This window comes from Aythya fuligula, chromosome 26 (assembly GCF_009819795.1).
Source record: "Aythya fuligula isolate bAytFul2 chromosome 26, bAytFul2.pri, whole genome shotgun sequence".
NCBI lineage: Eukaryota > Metazoa > Chordata > Aves > Anseriformes > Anatidae > Aythya > Aythya fuligula.
The window spans coordinates 2,910,990-2,937,113 of NC_045584.1; the positions used below are offsets into that span (position 1 = coordinate 2,910,990).

At 48.8% G+C, this 26,124-nt stretch overlaps 1 protein-coding gene across 1 annotated transcript; it reads right to left on the reverse strand.

Moving 5' to 3' along the window:
- Positions 1-392: 392 nt before the first annotated feature.
- On the reverse strand, positions 393-11,473 carry UHRF1 (ubiquitin like with PHD and ring finger domains 1). Its single transcript, XM_032203573.1, has 16 exons — positions 11,310-11,473; positions 8,891-9,154; positions 7,997-8,160; positions 7,394-7,609; positions 6,459-6,565; positions 6,094-6,280; positions 5,169-5,292; positions 4,974-5,081; positions 4,085-4,189; positions 3,678-3,784; positions 2,716-2,878; positions 2,476-2,613; positions 1,976-2,087; positions 1,695-1,855; positions 1,236-1,334; positions 393-607 (listed from the first exon to the last, which is right to left on the reverse strand). Exons 1-16 carry the CDS (start codon positions 11,460-11,462, stop codon positions 461-463), a joined length of 2,355 nt encoding a protein of 784 aa, XP_032059464.1. The 5' UTR covers positions 11,463-11,473; the 3' UTR covers positions 393-460.
- Positions 11,474-26,124: the final 14,651 nt, after the last annotated feature.

A 26,124-nucleotide genomic window follows, 5' to 3' on the forward strand; every position in this document is an offset into this window, starting at 1 on the left:
CAAAAATCTACCTTTATGGCCAAATCCCCAAATGCTGAAGATTGTTCTAGCAACCAAGCCATTTTTCTTGAATTAAAAAAAATAGGGGGAGGAGGTGGGAATGGGACAACAGAGGGCAATCCGAGAACTTTCACAATCATTAGCAGCCTTACCGGAAGCACTTTGTATAGAAAAAAAAAAAAAAGATCTGTGCTGATGAATGGCAGTTTGGAAGGGAAAAAAAAAAAAAGCAAAATTCAACATTTAGAACAAAAACAAAATCCACAAACATACAGAAGGATATTCCTTGAAGTTCATAGTTTTTTAAAAACAAGGAAGACTTTAAACTTTTTTTTTTTTTTTTTTTTTTTTTTTTTAGGGATCTGGGAGAACACAGACTACTTTTTTTTTTTTTAAATTAAGCCCATTGAAAACCCATTAATAAGTTTGAACACAAGGAAATTAGAAGTGCTTTACAGAATCACCGTCCATTGCCATATCCAGGAAAGAGCTGAGTTAGAATGGTCTGCAGTGTTTCATTCACTTGCATGGTATAGTTTTTGCCAAGATCGTAGCGGCAGGCTGGACAACTGTACACATCAGCTTTGAAGGATCTATCCAAACAATCCTGGTGAAGGACAAAAAAAAAGTAATTAGTTAAGAAATACAGATGTGCTGTTCAGCTTATTCTACAAAGCCCCGATTGGAGAATGAGGCTCCTTTTACATCCTAGTTCACCCAGGTGCTGACAAGAGCTGAGAAAGGCCAAGAGCAATGCAAGGCTGGCTGTCGGAGAGAAAACTTCCATCATTACATGCAATAGCACACACTCTTCAACAGAGCGCCATCAGTCACAGCAGCATTTTAGTATGTGGTAGAGATGCTAAGGACTGTCATAGCTTCCACAAGAACACTTCACATTATTCCTCATAAAAAAAAAAAAAAAAAAACAAACCCATGCACTTTGTGACATTAACAAATCCATCAGTGTCACCTAGCAGTATTATTCAGCCTGCAGAGAAGCTCTTATCTTCTTTTAAAAGAACCAAGCAGTAGCAATACAATTGTGGAACTTTCTTTAAAGTGAACTTCCCTACACCAATGAACTTTCATCAAATCCTAGGTTTTCACATATATAACTGAGTCCTGCTAAAGCACTAACAGGCAGAAAAAAAAATCTGCTAAATCTGCTTCACCACTTAACAAGTCAGTTCAAGGCTCAACTGCTCAACAGAAGAGTCACTGCAACTGCTCACCTTGCACACGTTATGTTGGCATACGGTTGTGACCGGCCGAAACACAACCTCCTGACAGCAAATACACAAGAAAGCCTCTTCAACTTTATTTAGAAATTTCTGTAAAGAGAACATTTGAATCAACTTCTTGTTACTGTGCTCTGAAAGGTACAGCCCTCCCCCCAACCCAAAAAAATAAAAAACAAAGGATTATTTTAGACATCAAAAGGTGGTTGTTTTTTTTCCTCCTTTAAACAAAGCTCAACATGGAAAAAAGCCACATTAACAAGTTCTTAACCTTCTCACTGCTCTCAAATAGTGCTTTTAAGTTATGCTGCGGAAGTCTCAGAATTCCTACTTTTTTTATTTTTCCTATATTTTTTTTAATGTAGGCAATTTCTTTATGCAGCCAAGAAGTTTGTTTAGGAAGAGTACAATAGTTAATTATCACTATTTTGGCAATACAAAAGCATTATATACCGGTCCATCTTTGAGAGCATCTAGTACTTCATTCCACAGTTTTTCATTGGCTTCATCACTTTTTATAAGAGATTTTTGCTGAGATGTCAGCTTGTATGGCTCTACTTTAGTTTTCTTTGGAGTCCCTGTAGGAGAGTTAATTACTTTTTCCTCCCCTCCACCTGAAAATGAAAAAACACAGTGACTTCTTAAACAACAAGAAAAAAGAAAAAAAAGATTAAGTAGGTAAAATCCACAAAGACCTACAAGGCTTTCTATATCCACTTGCCTACTCCACAAACCTGCTGATTTCCTTTTCCTCTTTCCTTTCCCTGGGGTATCAAACTCCTCATCTCCGTTATTTTCTTTTTCTTTATCTTTGTTTGCAACAGCTTCCAAATACCCCTCAGGATACTGCAGGAAAACACAAAACAAAAAGCTTTCAATGCAAACAGGGCCAATTCAAAGACTTACAGACTATTAAAGGCTGGAAAGATGACCTCTGAGAGTTACTCCAAGGGTTATCTGTTTTAAATAATAGATCCCTGCCCTCCTAAAGTACTTCGACTGTAAGAATTCCATACAAAAAAATGAGTTTTGTCCATTTAACCTCCTGATGTAGAAAGAAAACAACCCACAAGAGTGAACATACTTATGTCACCCTCAGTCTAAAAGGGGGCTATCTTGATTCTTAGATTCTTACACAAGGCAAAGCAGGTTATCCTCAGTAAGAACGTATAATAGAAAAACTCCTGCTAACCATCAAGTCAAAGGGAACTACGGTGATGTTCCAAAAGCGTACCTGCATTGTTAGGCCAAGCTTTTTCATCCTGTCCTTTCCTTCTTTGGTCCAAGGAGCAGGTTCGTCATCATCCCTCCTAAGTAAGTAACGCCACACCAAAAATCCAGATTTCCCTGTTTCGGGCCAGTATTTCACAACCTAAAAAGACAGCCAGAAGCAAGCCCACCAGATATTATTAAAGCTTCTTTGCCATAAGCAAATTACCTTTTCCTACTTCAGTAGAATTCAAATCCTCCTTACCTTATATATCCCATCGTATCTGTTCCCTTCTACAGGAGCATATTTGCTGTGTTTGCCTCCTTTCACATTCCTCACCACCCGGACTGGCTTCCCAGCTCTCCAGTCCTTAGCTTCAGCTCCGTTTTTGTCATTGATGGGGGCACTACAGTTCAGAGCCAGAGCTCTGTAAGAGGAAGTCCATTCAGTTTAGTGCATTTACCCAAAAACTCTTCAGAATCAGAGAGAGAACAAAGTAAAGCAGAGCTTGCATGGAATACTATTTTACTGAGCATTGCACTGGTACAGTCAGGTACCATTACTACAAAGAGTACCAGTGTACTGGCATTGTGCTCAACCTTAGAAATAACGTACCAAAAAAACCCTGGAAGCTATTACTGCCTATGGGAGCCCCTTCTGGGCCAGGTCTCAGGTAAAAGCGTGTAGCCAGTCTTTTACTGCTTTGCCTTACATAGTAACACTTTCAAGTATCTAAAACTAAGTATCTAGCAAGTATCTAATACTAAGTAACACTAACAACTCTGTTGACTAGGGATCACGTTTTTGTTTTAAATACACTGATTATTCATTATATTACCCTAAATTAATTGCATGGACCACCTCCTCCACTCAAATCCACACTTAGTGCAGGAGTAACAGCTTCGAATTACGAATGATCTGGTCTCCCAAGGTGACTCATACAACAGTAGCTGCAAAGGATTCAGGAGAGAGTATGAAAGTTTCTACGCTATTTTACTACTCTGTTCCTTAAGTTTCAGACAACATAGAATTATAGTGATATTAGTCTCACATTTCTCATTTAAAGTACACTGTAAGAAGCATTTCCAGTGCACAACAGATCTACAGCCATTGTAAAGCAACAGTTTTACAAGTCAGTTTTACAGATTTCAACTTAGATAAATAAGTTTTCAGGTCAACAGACTGCTAGTTACTAAGGTTCAGAACAGAGTGCAAGTGTTGCCAACCTGTTCATGTTGGTGAGTTTTTGATCACAAGACTGTTCCGCTGTACGTTTGTTTCCAGAAAGATCGCGACCTCCGCTCCCTGTATATGTGAAGGAATTTCCATGATCCTGAAACGTATATGGATGGTTGCAACATATTCACAAGAGTAATTAAATAAAAGAGTATTTTTATCAGGTATCTTTAATATTGCACTCTGCAAAAAGGAAAAACCACACACACACACCCCCATTTAAGTCTCCCAGACTTGACTTGCCTGTCATCCCCTCTTAAGTTTGCTAAGAACAGAGCAAAGAGTCAGGGTGAGAACTTGTCTCATCGTACACCTTAACAGGAAAGGCCTGATACAAAACATAAGACTTCTACATGATAGTTTGGTTCTCAGACATAAACAATCAGGATTTACTTACTATATCATCTTCATAGCCTCCTGCCAGAACCAAGGAATAAGCACCATCATTACTTCTGCCATGTATACCTGCTACGTGGGGCCTGTGAACACCAGATTCGCTCACCTGGAGGAAAAATAAGAGAAGGAAAAAATACAATCCAAAAGTCTGTTAGGCAGCAAATGAGCAATGAGATCACTCCCTGGTCTTGGAACTAAACCAATTAATAATAAGTACTACTTTGTGTTTGTTTTGCATGTATTACAGGATGAAACTGTCCTCACCACCATCATCCAAACAACTCCATATAAAGGAAACAAGTCTTTCAAAAATAAGCAGTTGGATACTCCAGTGAATTAAACACCTGGGTATAATTTGTGATGTGAATTTAGATCTTTCTCACCTAGACTGCTTTTTAACAAGCTCCAGGAATTTTAGAGTAATGAAGGCACTAAAATGAAATACTTGTATAAGGCAATTGGTCTTGAAAGACTTTCATGTCATACTTGAAGAACAAAGGCTGGATAGCTCAGGGCTCCCCGCCCCGTGCTCATACAGGGTGAGAAAACTTTAATATATCTAGTTACCTGAGACAGTCTTACCAGCAGAAAAAAAAAAGAAAAAAAAAAAGAGATATTACACTTATCCAAGACAAAATACTGGAAATACATGTTTGGTTTGGAGTTTGAGTCACCAAAAAAGTACAAAGGAAAAAAACACTTGAAATGCCTGAACAATACAACATTAGTTATGGAACACTAGATAGAGACAAAGCCAGAATTCTTTCCTTTCTGCACTTACATATCCAGTGACATACACTTCACTATTAATTGCTTCAGGTTTCACATCTAATACTTGGATCTTTCCCATTTTTCTTTACAGTGGCTGAGGCCAGGATTCAGCTTCGTACCTGAACTCTAAATTTCCACATGGTGCCAACCGGAATCCCAGGAATTGGTCCATAGTGGTTGGAGGGGACAATGGTACATTCCTTTGTGCGGCCAACACATGCCATACCCTGTTTCAAAAAGGAGACCAGTCAGCCAAGAATTACAAGGAACACACACCAACACTATTCTTCAAAATAAAAACGGCTTTAGCTGACCTTGCCCCAGTCTCTCCGCGAGGATGAATTAGCAGATGCCATCTTTTGTTTCTTCTTACTTTCTTTTAATTTCTCTCCTGCTAAAACCACCTCACTTGCATCATTTCGACATTCAGGGCAATACCTAAAGTCACAAATCAATTAAAATTAACAAGTAGCAAAGCCTTAAATTAAAAAAGAGAATTTTCTCAGTGAACTGAGTTATGATACTACAATTTCCCCATATGAAACCAGACAGGACACTGAAGCAACTCCCCATACTGGAATTAGATCTGTGTTAGCCACTGTCCTTGCATGAGCTTCTAAATCACTGCAGAGGTCAGGAAATATTTGTGTCATAGAATTCATTGTATGAAATGGTGAAACAGGATACATCAACTAAACAGCATATTTCAACATAGATACAAATATATATAAAAATACGCCTTCACCTATATGTCCATACTTGTATTTATGGTAAAAAAAATATATATATATATATATATATATGCATGTAATCAGCATGTGTGTTTCATATATTAAAAAAGTACATGTCACCAGCCTACTGTGATGATCGGGGACTGTGGAATACCCATAAATGACCCATAAAAACAACTACACAAGCTAAGCTTACTGGCATCAGGTTTACAGGTACTTGTACTTCAATTTGCATAAGCACCTACATCCCAAAACTATGCAAAAAAATAAAACGTTTTAAAGCCACCAGCTTTTTGGCCTAAAACACGCTCTCACTAGACTCCAGAGAAGCTACAAAGTCGTATTTAACAATGAAACCACCACTCAGACCACCCATAACAGTAGCATACCTCTTTTCACTTCCTACAGTCACAATATCGCCACCTAAGGGCAGCATTAAGCCCTAGACCTCACTTTCTACTCGATGTAGATGGCAATTGTGATACTGCACAGCGTCCTTAGAACTTACCAGTCCTCGTCGTCTGGTATACTGCTAAGGGGAGGGTTGAGGCAGTAGATGTGGAAAGCCATATCACACTCGTCACACATTAGCTGTTTATCTGGATCTTGTTTACCCCCACAGATATAGCAAGCACAGATCCTGCAGGTTTTGTTCGGGTTGTCCTTACAAGCTTTACACACGGGGCCATTTTGTCCTGTTAGCAAGGAGAAACGACACTACTTCAGACTCCAGGAAGTGCCAAGATACACTAGAAACGGTCAAAGGAGTCACAGCTAGAAGTGTTTGTGAACTCCTTGATACTTAAAGAGTATTAACAGAATAACAAAAGGTAAGACAATATCATACAAATGAGAACCACACAGCAGACTCACGTTTTAATGGACTGGCACTAATAGGACAAGCGCTGCCTGGTTCTTCAATTTTATAAATCTCATCCACAAACGTAATTGTGCAGTCATTCAAAGAATCACCAGCATCCCTACAAGGAGAAGTCGATAAATGTCAAAGAGATCATAAAGTAACCTACAGCATGAATTCACAGCTGTGCACCAGTAACACAGACTGGTTTGGTGTCAGCCCCGTATCACAAGATACCTGCTGCAGCATCGCCTGCTCTAGCATAGGGGCGTGACAGCAGCACCATGAAATACTTTTTGTGACATGAGACAAAATGTACTTCGTCTTAATGAAGATTCAGGTACTTGTAGCATTCAAATCACCATCAGTGACTGCTGTCACCGCAAACTACTTCTGACTATACTCCTCTCCTGTTTTAGAGTTACGAAGTCAAAATAACTTTGGTGAGAGGAAAAAGAAGGAACGTTCTGGCAACCCCGTGAAAGTACATTCTTATACATCAGCAACTAAAGCTCAGAGTCCCTTATATGTATACTTGCTTTCTTCTAAAGAAGAGATTTGGGGTTGATTTCATCATCTTGTAAACTGAGGGTTTATTCTGTATTTCTGTATCTGACAAAATAGCACACTGAAGTTTTTGTAAAACTATTACAGATGGTTAACACAAACAATTAAAACAATTCTTTGCCTCTTAGCAAATCTGGGGCTTTGCATCTTCCCAGCAGTATGTAAATCCACAGATCAGTGTGCCCTGTGATTCCTTGCAGTGCCCAATTCCTCCAGTGGCAGTTAATTGAAAACACAGTACTACAAGGTCAGTCACCCAGCTTCCCATCTCTCCTCAGCATTTCTGGTGTACCATTTTTTCAGCAGTCACTCAGACCTCATGAAGGCTTAGGCAGAGCTGGAGAACTCAATTTATTCCCCATTTCTATTCTGAATTGCTTACCCAAGTAGTATCTTCGCATTTATCTCCTTAATCATTTTTGTTTCCCTTTTCTGCAGAATCTCAGCATCATACCAGAAACCTCTCTCTTTCGGTTCATCGGGATTGTAGTTGACCATCACCACCTGTCCTACTTCCAGCTGGTGCCATTTCAAAATAGTCCGTGCACGAGCCCGCACATCATTCGAACTCAGTTCTACAACTCCATTTTCTGGATAACTTGAGGTAGAAGGCCGGAATGGAAGGACAGAGAAGACAAATCAGATTCACCATCAAGAGTTATTTGCAGTAATTGTATCTAGACGAGTTGATTTAAGAACTGATACGACAGAGCATACAAATACACTGTGAAGAATAACATCTCCTCCTCCCACACAGTCACAGCCAGAATCAGTCAGCCTAACTTTGTTAGTATCGTATCCCTTTCAAAACTTGGGTAATAGGATTTCATACCTCTAAAAACATGATTCCAGCCCACGTGTTTTGTTTTACAGTTAATGTCTTACAATTACAGCCCAGTTCTGTTCTACTTTCATGAATTCTTACAAATTCCCCATTGACATCACAATCCAAATGAGTATTAGCCAAGAAATGAACAAAACTCACTCCTCATATTTCACATGATATATTACATCTTCTTCAGGAATGGTCGTCTGCTGATCAGGATCTGCACAACTGTCATTTGCAGCTTTTTTTCTGGTTACATTTACAACCTGGGCTTCAAACCATGCTCCCATATTCATATCACGAGCATCAACCAAGTCATTGATCTACACAAAGCAAAGGATACAGCTCACCAAATGGATTTTCAATTTGAGCATTAGTTTTCACATCTACTTGAAGATTTAGCCACCTCAAGTTAACTGTTATCAAGATGTTTTACTGAGCATCCTAAACATTGAGCTCTCCTTTGCCTTCCTGTTCCTATTATGCAGCCCGATAGTCTTAGGTTAAACCCCTAAGGCTCAAAATCTATTCTACACCAAATGCATAAGAGCCTTATCTTGTACAAACTACTATTAATTAGTTTACAAGAGGCTTTCTGAACTGTCTTACTCAATCTGATGAAGACTTCACTAGATCTGTAATAAAATCCATTGAAACAGACAAGCAAAAACGATTCTGAACAGCTTGTTGAGATTTTCTTTGGTTCATTCAAGGAAAACTCAGTTTTGACAATTGCAACAACTCCAAGCAAAAAGACTGGGTGAAGTTTTTAAATTAAAATAAGTACTTGCAGTGCTTTAAAAAAAATAAAATAAAGCATATTGTAGTTTTAATTAAAAGGGTAAAATGAAAAATAAGATATTTTAACCCAAAACATGTTGCATTTAATTAGTTTGTGGTTGGCTGGTATTTTTTTTTTGTTTGCTGTTGGAGGGTTTAAGGAAAAAAAAAGACAATTGGAGATTGAAAGATTTTCAGAAGTTTTCAACCACTGGAAATGCTTCCCCTCCCGAAGGCTGGCTTTAAGCAGCGCTCCTGCAGTGACCCACTCACCTTATAGAGGCCGAAGCCAGGGTCAGTCCAGTCGGGCTGCGCAGCCGTGCTGGGCTGTCCCTCCAGTTCCATGGCACCTTCTCCATTGTGAGAGCTTTTGTCAGATTCGCTTTGGCCTGAGCCGCAGCCAGAGTCTGTGTCGGAGAGCTCGGAGTCCTTCTCCTTACTAACAGCAGGAAGCACTGCTGGGCTTTGTCTAACCAAGAGCTGAACAATGTCATTCAGTCCAACACTGTAATCAAAAAGGGAGTGACCATCTTCCATCTACAGGGAAAGCATCAAAACCATCGGGTTATTTAATTCAGCGGAGATTTTCCAATTCAAAACCACCCATCGTGTTGCAACCGCCTCCGTGGGCCAAGAGAGACCACAGCTCTGGAGAACCATTGACAATCAAGGAACTTGGCAGTTCGTCAGCAGCACGGATACTTATAGATTGTTATTCTTACTGTTCAAAATGTTCTTTTTTAACCGACTCCACGAACTAAAAAAGCTTCCCTGCTGCCCAGATTAAACCTGGGTGTCCTATGGAAGGGTTTGTGGCACATTCCCTAGAAATACCACTTCTGGGAAGAAGGACTTGAACCACAGATCCCCCACATCCTATCAAGATAGAAAGATAATTCTACATCTAATGGAAGTTCCTATTTTCTTAATCGAGACACATCTCATAACACAAACATTAACACAAAATGGTCTTTACGTTGTATTTGCACATGCTCCAGATTGTTGTGAGGACATTGCTCTGTTACACGCAGCATTACCTACAAGCCAAAGAATTAATCACCTACTTTTCTCCGGGCAAACACGCAGTTTTTCCATTGAAAGTAAAAATCAAAAAGGATTCAATTCAACTTGAAACCACCCAATCACCGTTTAGCACGGGGAGGCAGGTCCTAATTTCACACCCGCTCTAATTTTAAGAACGGATTTTGAAAGTCTGGCGCCGTATGTAGTCAAATCAAGAGCCCACCCCTGCAAGGAGTAAGAGGAGCTCGTAGGGCCAATAGGTTCCTCTCCTTTCAGGAACTCGGAGGAGCACCACCATTTCGGAGTTGAAATATAGCACTCGAGACTACGCTGCAGCTCGAAGTTTAAACAAGCTTCACCACATATTTAAGGTCTGACTAAGAAATTATACAGGAAATGATCGTCCCCTTCCAGCCCAAACCACCAGAAAAAGCAATCCCCCGAGCTTTGTTCTCTATCAATGGGAAGCAGAGTAAAACCACAAAAATTTACACTTTACGGGAATCACTCCGATAATTCAATTCGGATTTATGGCTCAGAACGGGTACGGAGCAATCCCCGGAGGTCTGACCGTGCAGGAAGCGATCTGGACTTTCTCTGTTTTAGCGATGAGAACTCGCAGAGACACACGATACCAAACCAAAAAAAACTGTCGCTCGTTCTTTTAGAGAGGAGACAATCCGACAAACAGGGCATTGTTATCGAGTGCCACCACCGCAGAACCGAGCGACAGCAGGTGCAGAGAGAAATGAAAGAGCAGAGAACGCCAACAGGACATGAAACCACAGGAGTTCAAAGGAAATTCTGAAAGAAGTGACAGCAACTGAAGGTCTATCTCCAGCAAAGGATGCCTTTTTTTTTTTTTTTTTTAATTAACGAGTATTTTCCTCGACGTTTGTAAATTCGAGCTAAGGAAACACGTGAACGTTTCAAACGACTCAAAACCTCAGACAAAGCAGTAATGGGCGCAGCAGGGAACGATCGCTACAGGATCGCGCTGGGTAAATGTTTCTGTGTAAAAGAAAAGAAGAAAAAAAAGAGACCTAAACTACGAACTAGGGGAGTTACACAGAAAGGAATTAACTTTGCAAAGCAAGCACATCTTTAATGAAAATAAACAGAGTTTTATGATGGCCAATAGTTGGGTTCAGTGCTTTTGGACTGCACGGACACTGGCAGGAGCCCGCTGACAGCCTGCCTCACCCAGCACCCAGTGTGTGACCCCCCCCCGGGTCTCTGCACCCCCTGGGTGCCCGCGTTGGGGTCAGTCCCTCCGCTGACCCCACAGCCGGGTGCTGAAAGACCTGCCCGGTACTGGGGGTACTGGGTTTACTGGGGGGGGACAAACACGGAGCAAGGGGACAGCGGGGACAGGGGGGGGGGACCTGGGACCGCCGGGGGTCGACACGGGGGCGGCTGGGGGGGGCCAAAGCGCTACTACCGAGGTGCCCCCCACCGACAGAGGGGGGTCCAGGGCTGAGGGACCCCCTCGGGGAGGGGGTGTGTGGGGGGGTGAGAGCCCCGTCACGGGGCGCTAGGTGGCGGCAGAGCCCCCGCGGCTGGCAGCGGGCCCTGAGGGGGCTCCGGGGGGGGCTGTGAGGGGGAGCTAAGGTGTGGGGGGGCTGGGGGGGTGTTAGGGGGGTTGGAGGGGCTGTGGGGGGGGCCGTACCTGCTTGCCCCGGTAGAAGAGGCGCTGGCGGTGGGGCTCGACGCCGAAGACCTGGTGAATGCGCTGCCTCAGCCCCTCCACCTTGGTGAGCTTGGAGAGCGAGTCCACGCGGTGGGTCTCCCTGCCGTCCATGGTGCGCACCTGGATCCACATGGCGCCGCTCCTGCCCTCACCCTGCCCGCACCGAGCCCGGCGTCAGCGCCGCGGCCCCGGCCCCGGCCCCGGCGCTCGAGGACACCGCGCAACCTACCCCCACCGCCGCCGCCCCCCGCCCGCCAGCCGGCCGGCCGGCCCGCCCTCCTCCCGCCGCCACGCCATTGGCCAGCAGCCCGGCCGGTTCGGCCGCTGATTGGACGTTGAGCGGTTTAGGCCCGCCCAGCCGGGCGCCTAACGGCTTTGGTTGCGCCCCTACCTCCCCCCCCCTCCTCCCTGTGCCGCCTCGCGGGCGGGCGCCGCGCGCCAACTGTATCTCGCGCCACAATTGAAACGCTCCCTGCGCTCTCGCGGGGGGCCGCCCCCGGGGGAAGCCTCGCGAGGTTATGCAAATGAGGCAGCCCGGCCGGGACGGGAGGGGAGGGGGGGAGCTCTTAAAGGGGCCGCCGCCTCCGGGGACGGCGGAGCTCGGGTCCGGGAGGGGGGGACACAACGGGGCCGCGCCTCCCCCCCCTCTCCTCACTCCCCCCCTTCCCGGGGCCGGGCTGCTCCGCGCGTTCACGGCGGGGGGCGCCGCGTTCCGGCCCAGAGAAAAATAAATAAAATAATAATAAAATAATAATAATAAAAAAATCTTAAAATAAGAAAATAAAATAAATTAAAAAATAAAATAATTTAAGAAAATAAAATAAATAATTAAAAAACGGGGCCCCGGCCGCCGCCGTGCGGTCCCGCTCGCCGCCAGCCCCGGTCCGCAGCAGCCCCGGGAGCCGCGCGGGGCCCTGCCCGCCCCCCGGCCCCCCCCGTCCCGCTCGCAGCCCCCGGCCCGGCCGCGCTCCGAGGGCTCGGGGCCGCTCCCGGATCCCCGCGACCCGCCCCGGCAGCGCTCAGCCCCTGCTAGAAGAGCCCCGGGGCAGCGGCTCCGCTCCCGGTGTGCCCAACGGGGACGGGCTCCGCCGACCCCCGGTGCCGGCAGCTGTCACCGGGCCGGGAAGGGAGGAGGGGAAGGGTGGGGGGAGAAGCGAAGGGGAAGGAGGGTGAGGGAAGCTCCTCCGCCGTCCCCTTACCGCGTCCCGGGCTCGGGGGTCGGCGGCGGGACTCACCGGCGGTGCGGTGCTGGAGGCCGGTGCCGCGCTGCGCCCCCGCCGCCGCCCCGCGCCTCTCCCCGGCCCTTTGGAGTTTGGCGCGGAAAAGCCCCGTGCGCGGCGGGCGCCCGCCCATTGGCCGCCGCTGGCGGGAACTGAGCGCCGGGGGCGGGGCCACGCCCAACCGGGAGCGCGGGAGGGCCCCGCAGCGCAACCGGGACCCGAGCCGGGACCCCCCCCCCCCTCCCGGGGTCGGGCACGGAGCGGTCCCTTTGGTCCCGTCCCGCTGCGAGGGGTCCGAAAGGGTCCGGTGGGAGCCCCCCGTGGTGGGTGGGAAGGGTCTCCCGGTAGCCCCCGGTACCGGAGGGGCCGTTAGGTTGTTTGGAAACGGCACCGGGAACACCGGGCCGGTGGTGGGTGTGCGAAATGAGCGGGAGGCGCGAAATGTCGCCTCGTGGCTGCCCTCCCAGCAGCCATCTTCCAAAGGCGCAGCGGCACCGCCGAGCACGGCACGGGGCTCGTCTCCGCCGGGAGCTCCAAACCTCACCGGGAGCTCAAAACCTCACCAGGAGGTCCAAACCTTACCGGGAGCTCCAAACCTTACCGGGAGCTCGAAGCCTTACCGGGAGCTCAAGGCCGTGCTGTGGTGCTGAGAGAGGCCTCCAAGATCCGAGCCGCCAGCTGCCGAGCCCCTGGGCCCTGCGCGTGGTCCCCTCGAAAACGTGGCCGCGGGCGCTGCTGCGGGACGGAAAGCAGGGCTGGTCCTGGGGGGTGTTTTCCCCTTCACTTGTAACCCTACGAGGAAATTAGAAAGAAGAAAGGGTGTTTAGGATGGCCGCTCCGTGGAGTAAACTGCAAGCGGGGGGTTTACCGCCAGGTTTCTGAGAAACGGAATCGGATTTAAAGTATAAAAGCGGGGAATTGGCGATGGTGGGGGACAAACCCCGGGCTGGGGAGGTGGCAGGGCTCTGCCACGGGTGGCTTCAGCAGCACCGCCACCCGCCCAGGCCCAGCCGAGCGGCCTCGCGGACAAAGGGAACACGAGAGGCGCCGAGGCTGAAGGCAGAGCGGTGTTTCCCGTGGTACGCCCCCCCGCGCCCACAGACACAGAGCTGAATTCGTAGGCTTCAAAATAAAACCACCATGAAGTCGGTGGGATGTGGCCCCCAGCTGCCCCCCTGCTTTCAGGCTGCCCTGGTGGGTGCATGCAGCAAGCGAAGGCCTCCTAAGCAGCCTGTGTCCCCCTCTGGGACCCCCCTGCCCTGTTAGGATCTGTTGGGGATCCCACAGCCAAGCCACGGATCCCAGGTTGAAAGTCGGTGGCCTAGATTAGGTTAGTACCAAAGGTTAGGCATGTGTCAGCGCACAAAAGCCTTGAATCTGACCTGCGACCTGCAGCAGTCAGGCTTCATTTCCTCCCACATCTGAAGGCTTTGCCTTGCAAGAAAGTCATTTTTCCCCCCTGTAGGTGCACAGGGGTCTTAACCTTGACCTACTGCAGCAGCACACCCCCTTCCACAGTCCAAGGGGGTTATCAGAAGTTAGAGACCTGGCAGGGAGCAGGGAGAAAGGCTGGGCACTGGGAGAACAGTTTGCACCCTGTTAAGGGCAGGTCCCACACCTAAATGTGTGACCCAGGTTGGGATCTTCTGGGCTGAAGCTGGAGGCTGTGCTGTTTGACAGCGCACCTGGATCCACGTTGTCACCCACGTGTCCCATTTCTAGAGGAGTGGAGAACCCACATCCCTCACCAGCTGCGAGAGGGTTTAACAGCAGCTGTTTACTACCCTCATTCAGTCTTTTTTCAGCATCGTTTACACCTCTGTAAAGTGCTACAAAAAGTTCAAAAAAAAGCCACTTCAACATACAGACCTGACCCTTCTTTCCTGGAGTAGTCTGTGTCCCATTAAGCTCATGTTCAAGGAATGTATGGTTAAACTGTTAGCTATTTGGGTCAACTTTCTGACGCTCAGATCCTAAATGTGTTTCTGGTAGCACCTTATCACCTTGCATTTGACTCTCCCATACACCCCATTAGGGTCCCATCTCATGTCCACATCAGGACTACATTGCTCGAGTCCAGGAGCATCGTCCCTCTGCCCTCAGTGATCCCCACCACAGTGCAGGGAACGCGCTTTTACCGTAACGCAGGGGCTGTTCAAGGAAAGGGCTCGTGTATGGTGACTTGTAGCATCCCTAGAACTATCAGGGTCAGGAAGCAAGAAGCGCAGTTTCTGAAGAAACTTTTACTCATTCGGTGAATCCACACACTGCAGAAGCTGTGCTGTGCTGCATCCTACACGCTGCTCAGTTGGGTCTGCAGATCACTTAAAATAAGGCTCAATTCTAGATCATTCTAGTAATAGAGCACTGCTTTCATTACAAGTTAAATTATGCATACTCTCATTTTAAGGTCCTTTCTTCTGTTAAAACAAGAACATTGCCAGAGAAACTCAGAGAGCACTTCTGATGTGAGATAAAGCCCAGGGAGCTTCAGCTTTCCACAGACTGTCAGAAAAAAAGGACCGTGACTTCCCTGTCTTGCAGTTGTCTGAGAGGCTGATGAGTTTTAGTTTTCTCCCTTTCGGATTGTTTTAGGCATTTCTTTCCTTCAGAGTCAGGATTCTGATTGAAAACACTTCTGCCATCTGGCAAATCCTCCATGCTGCGAGGAAACAATATCTTGGTTCATCTGCCAGCGGGGATATCCAGCTCAGTCTATGAACATTTAAAGCAGCGTTGCATTCATTTGCAAAAAGACGCAGCCAGTGAGACAAACTTTTAACAGTCTCCTTGTTCAAAGTGAACTTTTGGCAGAATGTTTCAGGAGAAATGGAAGTCCAGGTGTGCAGCTAAGGAATGGCAGCTGATAGACATGATTAAAGCAAGTCTTGCATAAAGAAGAACTGATAGCTGGTCTCACCAGTTCCGAGGGGGGCAGATTTATCCCTGTGTGGGCAGGACAGTCGCTGTGATTCACGCTGTCCATGCCTTACAATCCCTTTACACCCCTTTCTGGTTAATATCTGAAGACACAAGAGAAATAGCAGGGCCTTTGGTCCTACAAAACGACAAGAAGCATCTCAGAAAGAGGTACAAACACTCCAGGTGTTTAAAAGGCTCACGGTAACAGCACGAAGCACAGCTTGCAGAAGGCCAGCTGGGAGCAGGAGCGAGCACCTTTGACATCTTCCCCTAACCTCGCTGGCTCCCCTCCATGCTCACCAAAAAAAAGGCCGCATCTGCTTTGTTCAAGAGACTTGTGGCTCTGAAATATCCCCGCTGTAGAGGAGATGCATTTATTGGTGCAAGAGTCCTTTGGCAGTCATGAAGAACACATGCAAGAGCAGGTAAAGGAAACAGACTCTTCTGCTTTACAGAGGTTGAAAAAATATCAAGAACTGAGCCTTTGTACCAGCTAACTATTCAGTGGCTTGCACATCAATAGTTGAATGTCCTCATTAAAAAATAAAATAAAAATATGATGTGCAAACAACTTAATTCTGTCCTGCTTTTTTCTAAGAAAAATGTTTTGTTTTGTTTTCTGGGAAGTTGGAAATCAGTTTGTGGAAACCAGTGCAGGATGTATGTCCCAGATGGGGCCATACAGAGCTATCCCATGCTCTGATCCAGAGCTTTAACTTTTTGCTACTCAGTGCCCATGAACCCTCTCTCTGCTGAACCTTCTTCTTCCTCTTGCTGTTTAAGTGCCACCGTAAGCAAGTTCTGCCATCTGTGTTCTGGGCTCTGCACTTTGTTTCTTGCCTAGCACACAACATGCTTTAAGGCTTTAACTTGCTGACTTGTGGGAAGTGCTCTGGGAGCCAGGACCCCCTGAACCACAACAGCTGGTCAAAGAAAACCAAGACGGCTATAACACACTGCTTTTATCCAGTTTTTGTCTTTCATCTCAGGTGCTAAGGTCTATGTTTCATGTTTGCAGATATGCACCCGTTGCATAGCTTCTCCCAAGGACTAGTGATGATTCAGTCGTGTCACGTTTAGCACAGCAAGAGCCCCCAGGTTAAATAGCAGGGCCCATCAGGAAGGTCAAGCAGTCCCTGGGTGCGCTGGAGGTTTCCACGTGCATTGGGGTGACACGGGGTCATGCTGCCTCCAGCAATGGGAACTCGTGGGATTTCATTTTCCTCTCCCTCCACAGAAGGCTCTTTGGCAATAGACGCTCTCTGCTGCTGCAGCTGTGGATCTGTGATTCTTCAGACTTCTCTAGAGAAAAACTATTTGCCCTTACCAGTTTTGAACTCAGTCATCCTGTATGAGATCTTCACCACTCCTTGGAGGACCAAAATGAAGAGATAATGCTTGGGTCCAGGACTATTATTGCCCTCCTTACAGACATGATGCTCCCCTGCACGGTGTCTCCTCCAAAGCTGCTACACGCAAACCCAGAGGAGATGGAACCATGGAAGACAAGAACGAGCTGGTGCAAACTATTGCTCTCCTGGGACCACACACATGGTGGGCAGGACGCCTGCTGTCATCTGAGAGCAGCACGAGTCTGTGTGCAATGCAGGACACCAACATATCTGAGAAACCTTTCCTCACGTGCGCCAAGATCCAGCAACGGAATGGACGGCGCAAGGAGGAATGTGTTTTTATTGAGATGCTCTTATAATTTCCAAAATAATTGGGGCATAGCTAGGCAAACCCTGGGACTGGGGAGTGATGTAAAGGGAGTCTTGTATCACTGATTGTTGGGGAAGCAAAAGTAGAGGCCTCAGCAATGGCCTGAGGCAGAGAGGACACACTTAGCAGGGCCAGATAACACCTACCCTCTCATCGATCAAAAAACAACCCTTGTTATGTTAACCCACCCCACCCGCACCTAAAGGTATGAAGCAAGAGCGCGGGAGTAGAGGGAGGAGCAGAACAGGCATGTAGAAAACCAGCCAGCAGCCTGAAAACCAGCAGAAAGGTGAACTGGAAGACTGGGAGAGCAGCCAAGAACCAGCTGGGACGTTCCCTGCGGTGAGGGCAAAGTCAGCTGGGGCTCCGGGCAGGGACCTGCCTGCGCTGCTGCTGCCTGCCCATATTTTGGGGAAGCTGCTGGGGGGATCTGGGGCTGGGAAACCCTCTGAGGAGATGGGCAACGAGGAGGCACACAAGGCCCGTTTCGGCTGAGGCAGGGCGAGGGCAGCAGAGAGCTGCAGCGTGTCCTGGAGTAGGAAACAGCTTTGAAGGCTTCGGGAGACCAGGGGGGGGGTTGGTTGGAAGGCAAAAGCTGAGCTGAACCATTTGGTACTTCACCAGCAAATTGTCTGCAGAAGGCCACAGCACTCTGAAGGACGTTGCCTTCGGAGATCACCACACGAGGTGGATGGTACGGCCAGATGGGCAGCGCAGGACAGGATCCAGCACCGAGCCTCCTGCCCCACAGCCCTGAGTCCATCGCTCCCGGCCCTGGGGATGATCTGTGGGGCTGGTGGAGGACACTCGGCGCTGGTTCTGGCTGTGGCCTTGGACGAGGCTGCTGTGAGGAGCAGCACCGACTGCTGCGGCTGACAGGAAGCTAGAGCGTGAGGGGCTGGGTGCTTAGAGTTGACGTTATTAGCTATTTCTGTTTCTGAAACTATTTCTGCAACTGCTACCCAAAGGATCGCTCGCTCCCAGCAAGAGGAAGTGGTCAGGCAAGAGGACACGAAGGCAGGAACATGAGCCAGCAGAGCCCCCGGGCAGCGGAGGCAGGCAGGGCTGTCACCACGCATCTTCTGGGCCTTGCAAAGGTCCAAAGGTCCAAAAAATGGCAAAGACCACAGGCTGACGTCGCCTCGGTGGGCTCCAGTTCATGAGGGACACCTGAGCAGCATGGAGCTTCTCGGGGAGTTTGCTGGGAGCCCAAGGGCTTTGCTTGGCTGAGCCAAGGAACAGAAATCAGAGCTACGCATGCCTCACCCTTGAATCATCTCTTCTCGTGCCTGTGTATGTGCCCTGGGGAAGGTGACCACAGCATCACGGCAGATTACTAATGGAATAAAGGCCACGGAAGATCAACAAGATCGTGTCCGTCGCAGTAGAGGAGCACTGGCAGAGGAGGTGTCAGATGGGGCCTCTGGTCCGTGAAGGGATGGTGCTGAGCTGTGACACACCACAGAGCAGGGAAAGGAATTGGGCCTAGTGCTGGGGACCCAGCATCATGGCCTGATCCTTCAAATCCTCCACATACCTGCATGCTGCCCTCTCAACAGGGCTGGGAGAACTGAGAAGCACGTAGCTGGAGACACCTCGTCCACTGGCAGAGCCCAGGATGCTGCTGAAACAAGAGCTGTACAGCTAGCAGGGCTGCAGAGGAGCAGGGTTTCCTGGCAGCTGACAAGCACAGGAGATGGGGGTAATGTCTGGGATCCTTACCAGAGGGATTCTGTCCCTGCCTTGATGCTACAGCACATGCACAAAGGCTGCAGAGTTACTGGCACAACGCTGCCCGTTGTGGGGAGCACTGCCTGGTGCCACAGGGCTCGCTCCCTCCAGCCAGCCCGACTCCCTTTCTCTTCCCCAAGCATGTTTCTCTGCCTCCTCCTACACCCTTCCCACGCCCACCAAACTTCTGATTTTATCTTTGCGTTAAGTATATGGCATATATACAGTACCAAGAATCACAGACAGGATCGTGCAAACCTTTGCTCTGGAATTACAGGCTCCAAAATTTCGGAGTTGTGATACTGCAGGCAGGTCTCCCGCCGCTCGGGAGCTCCGAGCACTGCTATTTCGTCCTGGGTCACTAAAATCACACTCCAGATATCAAGCATTGTCTCATTAATTATAATTACCCTTGTTATCTCATGCAAGCCACCTGCCACTTACACGGCACATGGGACTCCTCACTTCTGCACGCATTCATCTGTGCTACATGGCAAGGCACACGAAGATGTAGCGTGCCGATAGCGCTGTGTTACCCATCCGGGTGATGAAATATAACCTGCCTTGTGAGACTTTCACCATCAGCACCACAACTGCCGTGCTTAGGCTCTTCACACCCATGAACCAAGTGACAATTTGCATCGCTGACATTTTACCTGAGGACATAGCCCACCGTCCATACACAGGACAAACACCGAGAAAAACACAGGGCTCATTTCGTGATGCCTGGCTCCTGAAATTAAAACATTTCATCACATCTTCAGAGGATAGACAAGAACATCCACCCCTTCCCCTGTACACATCACAGCCTGTAAAAGCCACCATGTGATACCTGCTAATCAGCCTACGAGTTAATACAGGACACTGAACACTTCAAATTTGCAATTTAACTTGTGAAAAGAATGAGATCAGAGGGACTGTGCATCGCCGGGGAGTTTGTTAGATGACAGGTCCCCAGGTTAAGTTGAATAGTAAGCTTACTTCACAGAGACACGCACAAAAAGTCTTCTCATCAGTGCAGGCGGTAAACCATGAGGCAAAAGCCACAAGCTGTAGCTGGAGAAGTTCAGAGTGAACATTAGGAAAAGCTTCTTCATTAGGAGCATAACGCTGGCTGTGTGAGGTCTCCATCCCAGGGAAGATTTTCACGACTCAGCTGGACAAAGCCCAGCTTAGACAAAGCTTAGACTGCCGGACCTGCAGAGGTCTTCTTCAGCCACCAAATCCACAGCAAGGCTGACTCAAGTAAGGAGGGGGATTCCTTTTAACCTCAAAGCCAAGAAGTGATCATTGTTGACATTTTTGTTAGCTTAACAGCGCATTTTCAAAACATATCGATGCTCCCAGTGCCTCCATGGCTTACCGTGGGCAATGCAGAAAAGAGACCCAAGGTCTGCTGCATCCACTGGCCAAAAACAAGGTGACTCAATCGGTTTAATAGCTTTAGAAGACCTTAGATAATTCTTACCTGTGCCTCAGTTTCCTCCCTCACGGATCTCAAAAACAGACAACAGGAAGCTTAATTGATAGCTTCAAAGCAGCTTGTGAGATCTGAAGATGAAATGCAAACAGAAAAGCAAAACATTGACTAAAAAAAAAAAAAACGCATTATTTATTATTTCAATTCAAGAGCCCCAAATTCCCCCAGCTGAGCTCAGAGTCCTGCATTGCTGGGCACTCTGCAAAGTGTACACATGGAAGGCGACTCCTGTTGTGGAAATCACTGCAAGCTTGAGAAGCAGCACGTCTCCTCACCACCTATTTGCCGTAGCTAGCCACCGGCTTTGAGCAGGAGGGCGTCTTACTCCCCTGGGTGTTTCAGCACCCTGGTTGCAGGGCAGGAGAGCTTTGCCAAGGGAACACCACGGCTGAGTCACAGCCCCCATGCCTGTTGCTCTGGGCCTTCTTCACAGTGCCCGGTGCCAGGTGAGGAGCGGCTCGAGAGCGGCTGTAAGCACGCTGGGCCACCCAACCCCAGCACTTTCCAACCACGTTCCTGGCTGCTAACACAGCCACTCTTCAAAAAAACCCAAGGGCAAGCTGCCTGCCGCCGGTGGCTGCCCCTGCACACCCCAGCATGGGAGGGCAGCAGGACGGATCCTGCTCCAGCACCTCCCAACCTGCACCAAACCCCAGGCTGGGTTTTTTTCACCCCATGGTGGGCACAGCCCACGCTCAGATCCTCATCCCTAACAGCACGGGCACACTGTTGGTGGGTTTGTAGGAACACCTCGCTCTGCCTGGGCCTCGCCGAGCTCTCAGAAACAAGGAATTGCTTTTGGCACAGCATGGCAGTGGGCGGCAGCGCCCAGCTCTGAGATATCTGTGGGGCTGTGGGCACAGGAGCAGCACTGGGGGGCTGACAGCCGGGCCCCCTCCCCAACCACCAGGGCAGGCTCATCTCCCCTGACCCCATCTCTGACCCCATCTCCATCTCCCCTGACCCCATCCCCATCTCCATCCCCATCTCCCCCTGACCCCATCTCCAACCCCATCCCCATCTCCCCTTGACCCCATCCCCATCTCCCCCTGACCCCATCCCCATCTCCCCCTAACCCCATCCCCATCTCCCCTTGACCCCATCCCCATCTCCCCTGACCCCATCCCCATCTCCCCCTGTCCCCATGTCCCACAGGACCCCCCCCGTGAGGCCCCGCCACCCACACCCCCTATTGGGGACCACCCAGCCCCGTGCCCCCCCCACCCCAAGCCCCTCAGAGGAGCCCCCCACCCATGCCCACAGCTCCCACCCCCCACTCCCCATTGGCCAGGGAGGGGCCCGCCGTGCCCCAATTGGCTCCCTCAGCTGCTCGTCAGGCCCGTGGGGTATTTAAGTGGGGCGAGGCCCAGTCCTACCTGTGCTGCTGGTGCTGCTGGAGCTGTGTGGCCAGGTGAGGCAGGGCTGGGGTTTGGGGAAAGGGCTGGGGTTTGGGGTTCTGGAAGGGGGTTGTGGCTTGGTCCCATGTGGGGGGCACTGGGGGCTCCCCAAGGGTGGCTCCTGCTGTCCCGGGGGGTCTGCAGCACCTTGCTGTAGGGGGCTCTTTGCAGCCCTACTGGGGTGGAGGGCTGGGGTCTGAGCTGGCTCAATCTCTCGGAATGGTTCCTGGTGCTGGGGGAGAGCCCTGAGGCTGTAAGAGCCCCGCTGGGGGGCTGGGTCCCCTCATTTCTGCTCACGGGGCTGCTCTGGGTCCCTGCAAAGCATGGGGCCGTGTGCTGTCTGTGCTGCTTTCTGCTGTCTGGGGCTGGGAGGGGGACTTGGGGAGGGTTGTCTTGAGCTGGGCTTCTTGAGAGCCGCAGGTGGCATCTCCAAATGTCTGTGCTGCACATGGTGAGCCTCGGGAAGGAGGTGAAAGGCTCCAGATACATCCTACAAACTTCTCCCAGCCCCGAGATGAGCTCTTGGCAGCCATACAGAGCCCTGAGCCGCGTGCAGGCAGCTGCAGGTCTGAAAGCTCTTCCGTGCGTGTTGGCTGGTGGCGATCAAAGCAGGACGAGGGGGCTGCAGGTGGCTGTCCCACGCGGGGAGCGCGTGATGTGGGCACCCCACGGGACATCGCCGCTGACCTGCGATCAGCTGGGCATTCCCTTCCTGTTGACAGCGCTGCCAGACCTGCCTGCAGCTACCTCCCAGGGATGATCAGCAGCGTAGGCATGCTAATGGCGTTAACGAAGGGGAGGGCTGGAGTGACAAGGTGACTTCTCCCTTGCTCAAGAGCAGCCCTGTCTGCAGAGGGAGGCTGCAGCCCTGCACCGTTCATGCTGGTTGGAATGAGCACTTGATGAACTCGCTTGGTGTTTCTCAAGACTAACAGGATTCTTTGTGGCTGTGTGGAGTGGTGTGGCTGTGAAGGACTTTGTTTCTGGAGTTGGTTCTGCTGAAACTGCTGGATTAAAGTGGCTGTTAATGAGCCAGCGGGGCATGTTTCTTGCTCTGCAAGTTGCAGGTGCAGCCCAGAGCCCTGGGAGCTCTGTGCTCGTGGTATAATCTGTAGATGGAAAATATGGGAAAGCCCAGGAGCTGTCCTACTTTGGGAAAGAAGGAACAGGGTTTTCTAGGAGCTTGGGTAGCTTAAACATTAACTGTCTCAAGGAAATGCTTAGTAAAAGCCACTGGATGCGATGTCTGATCCCCCTTGGAACTGGGGGTGTGAGCGACCCCTGCCTCTCACTAAAATAGTGGCTCTAGTCTTTGAGGTTCCCTAATTCTGCTGACCTTTCTGGAAAGGTGGTAGAGCTGTAATCCTGCCAGTGATCCTGAATCTTATGTCCCAGGGTCAAAGCCCAAATCACTGAATTCCTGTCCTAAATCTAACTCTGCCCTCTGAGTGTTTGCAATACCTCCCTTGGCTGTGGGCAGTGCCGTTCCCCCTGCAGCAGGCATCCCGTGACCCTGTTCTGCTGGCTGCTTTTAGGGTAACTGGGGTATCGCTGGCAGATCTGGAAAAGAACGCAAGTGAGTGCTTCAACCGCAAATTAATACCTCTGCCCTGATTAGCCCTACTTGCTCATATCTAAATTGCTAAAATTAGCTTTGTTTTTTAATGCTCATTAAGGAACTGCCAGTTAAGCTATTGAACTAAGCATGCTAGCTATGGCTCAATCACTTTTCCCAGAATAAAATAATTAAAGAGACTTCTTTCTCTTCAACATCCCACCTCTCTATCCACAGGGCAACGCCACACAGGCTAGCTTTGTGGGGCAGAGCTTGTTTCAGCAGGGAAAAATAAAACCTTCTGTGTGTTAAAGACCTAGTTTTATGTCTGCTTATGCGGGGCAGTCAGAGGCAGAGATGAGGGGAGCATCCCCAGCAGGAAAGTACCCTTCTGCCAGGCAGTGCAGTGGCTGTGATATCTGACCCAGGCAGCAGCTTTGGTGTGCTGGTGCCAGGGCTCTTCCACTGCATTCAGGCTTGTGCCAAGTTGGGCAATGACCAGTGGCTGTTACTGTGCCATGCCAGACGTGTGCCCTGGGTTTCATCTTTCTGAAACGACCTGGTTTGAGGACTTTTTTCAGCGGTGATTGAGCATTTCTCATGGAGCAATGGCACGAAACCATCGGCAAGACGAAGCTGCCGTGAGAACTGCCCGGTTGTGTGAAACAAACCAAGTGGTGATGCTGTTTTCAATTTCCTGCGTGTTTTCCCCTGTGTGGGGCTGTGGGCTGGCAGACCGGATTTCTCTGGGATTTCTGTTTGCAACTGCCCCGGCTCGAAGCTCTGCCTCTCTCAAAGGAGTGTAAACAACTGCTGTGGAGCTTCAGAGTGCTGGGCTTTCCTGTGATTGCTGGGCAAAGTGAGGGCTGCTCAGCACTTGTGCAGGGGAGAGCACAGAAAGAGAAAACAAAACCACGCTGTCCATATGACTCATGGTGAGTCCACAGCACAACTGCTGGCATTGCAACACACCCAGGGCCTTCCTCCACAGGAGAGCAAACCCTGTTCTAACACGATTGTGCTGTGAGGATTGTCACTGCCAGTGGCATCCCTAATTAAGGTGGGCTCCTGGTACTTCAGAGGCTGATTCTAACATCCTATTTTTTTTTTTTTTTACATCAACCAAGGAGTTGCTCCTGATCTATTCTAACAACTAGAGTATTTCAATGTATTTCTTCTCTGGTTTGTTCTCTGTATGCAAACCCTGATACCGAGGCTGGTAAGATATTCTGTGGTTTAAGTTTCTTCCACCTGTCTAGAAGTGAAGCAACTCAGCCAAGGGGTTGTTTGGAATGGTGTTGAAATAGTTGTGCTTTGCCCTGCAACAGCTCTGCAGACTCATTCAGCCTACTCAGCTTCAAAAAAAAAAAAAACAAATTTGTTCCTCCGCAGCACAAGAACAGCTACTAAGTGAGCAAACCATGTGGACTTTGGGACTGAGGCTTTGCACTCAAGCCCTGTTTATGCTTGGAGCAATCTTCTAGAAGTTTTCCCAGGCTGCTGAAGTGCAAGCTGTGTTTCACGTGGTGTTATATTAGGCAGCCTGCTGGGCAGGTTGGTCACCAGGAATGCCCAGAAGGGTGCTGGCTCTGGGTTTCCCACTGGAGAGGATGGACATCCCTATCTGTGATACGTCTTGCTGTGGGCAGGTGGTGTTTGGCATCCCTGCCCTGTCTGAGTCTCACTAAAATGCCAAGTAGTTGCATATGTGACTTGCTGGGCTGTCAAGGCCCATGGTATTACCTGCTGAGAATTTTCTTAGTTGTATTGTCAGCCCAGAGCCAGAAAATGTTTGTGTCACTGTTTGTTCTCCAGCTTTCTTGTTCCCAGAGCAAATGGGAATCTTACTGAAGTCAAAGTTGATGACAAAGTCACAAATCAGCTTCTTTTTGGTGAAGTCTGTCCTGGGAGCCTGGAGTTGTCCTTGGCTTGGGGATCCTGTTTGTTTTTTTCCACTGGAAAATGTTATAGGAATTGTAAGAACAGGGATTAACTGGCGTGTGAGGAAAGCAGATGCTGCAATGAAGAGCAAGTGTGCTGAAGTCCCTGCTGTGCCTGCCTGAGGCAAGATGAGATGTAATCTTGGATTTATCATGACACTGGAGTGTCCAGATACCAACCCAGTTCCATGCTGGGGAGGTTGATATTCATTCAAGATATTGCATCATTTTTATACTTCAACTTCTGTAGTCTCGTTAGGTAATGAGAACACATCTAGGGCTTAGTATCAAGGGAAGTAAAGGAGAGACTTGCCCTGTAGTTCTCCTAGCAGCTCAGCTGGATGTGGACACAAGCTTTGAAGTAGATGATTAGAATAGTACAGCAGCAGAACATGACCTGCCGTCTTAGGAAAACTCAAACATTTTCATACCTCTTCCAGAGCTGCAAGACCTTCTGTTGCTGGAGTTGGTAGTGATGATAAAGAGGCATGGTGGGACTTCTCTAAAATAAGTAATTAAAATGAAAATAGAGTACTGGGAAAGCTCAGCTGTTTCTTCAATAGTTCAACGATAATGGAATTTAAAACGAACAATGAGTTCATCTTATGTAATTTTAGTTTTCATTTCAAAACTTATGGTAGTTAGATTTCATCAGGGCTTAGTACAGCAGTAACCCCTCACATCTGAGGCAATGGTCATGTAGCTTATGCCACTAAACCTGCGTCTGCAGGGTGCAGCTTTCCTTTCTTCCAGTCCTTGGGCAGTGAAGAGCCCATGCAGTGGGAAGCTGAACCAGGAGTATCATTGTAATGTTATGCATTACCTCT

Bases quoted from the DNA above. Each gene is read 5' to 3' on its own strand.
- UHRF1 (XM_032203573.1), bottom strand. From the start codon at position 11,462: ATGTGGATCCAGGTGCGCACCATGGACGGCAGGGAGACCCACCGCGTG. The intron at 6,566-7,393 runs GTAAGCAATTCA...TTCTCCTTGTAG, and splicing joins AATGCGAAGATACTACTTGG to GGATGCTGGTGATTCTTTGA. The intron at 3,785-4,084 runs GTAAGTAAATCC...TATACGTTTCAG, and splicing joins GAGGCTATGAAGATGATATA to GATCATGGAAATTCCTTCAC.